Source organism: Neomonachus schauinslandi, unplaced genomic scaffold (genome assembly GCF_002201575.2).
Source record: "Neomonachus schauinslandi unplaced genomic scaffold, ASM220157v2 HiC_scaffold_1316, whole genome shotgun sequence".
NCBI lineage: Eukaryota > Metazoa > Chordata > Mammalia > Carnivora > Phocidae > Neomonachus > Neomonachus schauinslandi.
This window is the reverse complement of record NW_025410006.1, coordinates 6,035-9,702: the sequence shown is the minus strand read 5'-3', so window position 1 is coordinate 9,702 and position 3,668 is coordinate 6,035. Positions and strand designations below refer to the sequence as shown.

General features: G+C 47.7%; 1 protein-coding gene across 1 annotated transcript; it reads right to left on the bottom strand.

The window, feature by feature from the left end:
• Positions 1 to 1,321: 1,321 nt before the first annotated feature.
• On the bottom strand, positions 1,322 to 2,755 carry LOC110570055 (zinc finger CCHC domain-containing protein 18). Its single transcript, XM_021678032.1, has one exon. It carries the CDS (start codon positions 2,753 to 2,755, stop codon positions 1,541 to 1,543), a length of 1,215 nt encoding a protein of 404 aa, XP_021533707.1. The 3' UTR covers positions 1,322 to 1,540.
• Positions 2,756 to 3,668: the final 913 nt, after the last annotated feature.

Here is a 3,668-nt window from a genome sequence, read left to right as displayed (position 1 = left end):
TGAATCCCCTGCCCAGTCAAGGTGTCCTCTCCTCCCCTGCCTGTCTTCTCTCCCCTCCCTCTACAGCTCTATGCTGCCTCGCCTCCACACGCTGTCTCCTCCTGTGGCACACTCTGTCCTCTCAGCCTTATCTCCTCCCTGACAAACTCATTGGGTCTGCATTCATTCCACTGCATTCCCTGCCTTAAATAAAATCAGCCCCAATCAACCTTGCCCTGCTCACAAGGAGAGGGACTGATATACCGACAAAGAATAGGGGACCCTGTTCTTTGGACAGAGCGTCATTTTTTATCACCCTCCAGTCTGAGGCTGTGAGATGGGCAGGAGCAGGTGTCCAGGAAGGTTCTTCTGTGCTCTCTTTTCTTATTAATGTCCTCAGCTCTAAAAGGGTATGTGGGCTTTCTGATTCCCATGTTTTTTCATATGCCCTGGCACCCAGATGGCTTTTCATCTTCCTTGGGTATTCCCATTTGTTGGATCAGGACAAGGTTAGCCGCAACTCCTTGGGCTCCTTGGTGTCCTCTAGCCTGTAACCAGGGGGAGGCTTGGGAGGTGCTGAGCTTCCTGGTACTAAATTCTCATGAGTGGCTGCTTTCTCAGTACTAAGGGCAGAAGCAGAGGGTAGTGTCAGCCCAAAGGATACTCTTACTGATGCCACCAGCTGTTCTCCAGAAGCAGCAGTAGCCACAGTCTAAGGAATCTACCCTGCTCCTTCCCAAAGTGAACAGGAATGGAACCCTCCTGAAATACCCATTTCCCACTTTTGCCCCCACCCCTGTCCATCATCACATTTCTCAGGATACGTTAGAAAAGAAAGCATTGGAATATCAACTAGTGGGTGCAGATTTTACCCTGACCCTAGGAGACAGGTCAGTTGTGATAAGGGCCTTTTTGGGAGAAATTCCGCCCATTTCAGCTTCCCTTTTCCTCATCTGTAAATGAGGTTGGTGAAAACTCCACTTCACAGTGTGACCCTCCCCCACTATAGCTTCTATATTTGATTCTTATTTATTTTTCCTCTATATTCCTAAAAGTAACATCACACACAGAGACATTGAACTTGATGCTTATATATATTCATTGACACAGAACTCCACAACATATAGTTTGGTAAAAAATACACAGTATAGAACAGCACTTTTATTTGTTCACTTATCTATACATATATCTATCTGGGTACACAGTTACAGGGAAATACCTAGAAGGGCATTCATCAAAGGACTGCCAATGTTTATATAAGGATGAAGAGTTTTGGGTAATTTGTATTTTCCTTCATTTTGTGAAGGTTTAACAGTTATACTCCTTTCATAAAAAGAATAGTCATCAAGGAAACGGACACACACACAGAATAGACCCTTAGGCAGACAGAGGAGGGAACAGGGACAGAGTTCAGGCCATCCCCTCCACTTTGGTGATATCCAAGACCTCTTCTGCCCACAATAAATCCACTTTGTGGATTAATTAATGCAGATAGAAATCTACTCCCACCCCCGCTGTTTTTCCCTTCTGAATACAGTTAAGGGTTCACTTAGGGCTCATTCTAGCACCTTACTAGAGGCCCAGAGAGGTCATTGTGTTTGCCAGGAACCTCTTTTGACCTCTCCTCTGTATGTGTCAGCTCCTGCAGGGTGATGATCAGATTCTCAATCACCTGGGCCTTGTTGCTCTCACTGTTACAGGTTTCCTTTGAGTGGCCCTCCTCACCACAATATGAACAGAAGATTGTGTATTTTCGCTTCCTGGCTCTACGCATATCCCCAGGACCATTATTCTTATACCCAGAACCCCCACTGGTGGAAGGAGATTGAGCCCAGGAACTGTTGGAGGAATCAGTGACCAGTACTGGATCGAGAGGTCTGGCCCTGCCTCTGAGGGGCGGGGCATCGATGGATGTAAGTAGAGGGTCCTGAGACTCCATCAGGATCACATCCTCATCTGAGTCATCAAGGGTATCATCTACCTCTATCATGTTGCAGTCGGCGCTGCTGGTTGCTATTGGCTGGGGCCCCTGAAATGCTACAGGGCTTGCTGCCCTCTCCAAGATTAGCTCAGACCTTTTGGGCCGTTTCGATTTCATAAAAGTGTCATTCCAATCCTCTTCCTCCCTTATCATCTTGATTAACTCCAAGAAATTAGGAAGATGCTCCTGATCATTTGCATACATCCTGAGAAGATGTTTCAGCCTAAAGTGCAGGTCCCTATTCAGCTCAGCTCCTAAAAGGAGCTGGTGCAGGCGAGTCTGGTTTGCATCTTTCTGAGCTATGATCCCTGCCTGAATAGCATTCTGGAGCTGCACTTCTAAACGGATCACATAAAGGGAGGCCTTTTCCCCTTGTGCCTGCAAAGTGTTAAAAAATTTACCATGGGCGGTGACACTGCTTTCAGACTCGCCAAACACCAGTTTCATCGCCCGCAGGAAATCAGCCACACTTAGATTGGGGTTGGCGGCCTGGAGCAAACGCATGACCTCCCGGGCTGGGCCCCTAAGGGTTTTCATCAAGCGCTTGAGCTTTTCCTCCTCAGACATATTCCAGTTGGGCAGGACCCCATTGACTTGGATCAGCCAGTTTTCAAAGGTTTCTTCCCCTTGAGCTGGCACCACTCTCCCAGAGAATAGCTTCACATTTCTTTCTGCCATGTGGACCCTTAAAGGACCAAGACTCCTCCCCAGGGACCTCAAAATTGAATGGGCCCAAGGTGGCAAGGGTGTGTTTTGCCGCCGGCTATTACCCACACGTGCAATGATGCTAGCCATGACGGACGACGGTTGTCTATCTGAATATAACAAGATGCTCAGGCTTTTTAGAAAAGCCTAATCTGTAGGAGGAATCCCCAAAGCAATGTTCCCAGGCTCTGCCTTCCTTGTATCTCAATAGGGACTGTAAAGAAAAAGGGGGGGGGAAAGGGTCAATAATGTAGTAGATTGCAGGGAAGTGGTCTGCAGTCGCTTTACTTTAATGAACACCCCGCAGTACATTTTATATTTGCCCACTGACCTAAAAATACCTTGCAGAAGACTGGCAATTAAAACTTTCTCGAGCTACCGGGTGTCCTCCTGCTAACAGGGTACTTTTCCATCCCCTCTGACCAGTCCTCCAGGAGGGAGGGCAACTGTTACTTTGAATTCTAGGTGAAATAGTGTGTGTGGAGCTGTTGTTGGGCTCTCAAAATAGAGTGCAATGGTCTAAATCTCACAGATTTATGATAATAAATATCTGTGTCATTGTGTGTCAACTATACTCAAAAAAAATTTTTTTTAAGATATCCGTTAAACTCACGTTTCAGATCTCAACCACACACCCTTCTGAAGTTTCCCCCCCTTATTTCTCGGATTATAAAACATAAGCTCGGAAACAAGTGCACGCCTTTATTTCACTTCCAGCCTCTGCAACAGGTGCCCTCCATGAGAAAGCTCGTCTTCGGGGTAGGTCGACCTCTGTCCACTGGGGGTTGCAGATCCCAGCCCTGACCTCCGTCCAGTGGGGTTTGCAGATCCCAGTCCTCAGGGCGTCAAGACTGCGTCGTCGCGTAGGGCAGGACAGAGAAGGGAAGGGTCAGAAGCAGCCTCATCCCTCATCCCTCATCCCTCATCCCGCTCCCTTTCCCCGCCCTCACCTCCGGGAAAATTCCATCTCCCATCTTCAGACAGAAAATTCCCTCTCCCACCT

Coding starts and splice junctions, on each gene's coding strand:
- LOC110570055 (XM_021678032.1), bottom strand. CDS start 2,755: ATGGCTAGCATCATTGCACGTGTGGGTAATAGCCGGCGGCAAAACACA.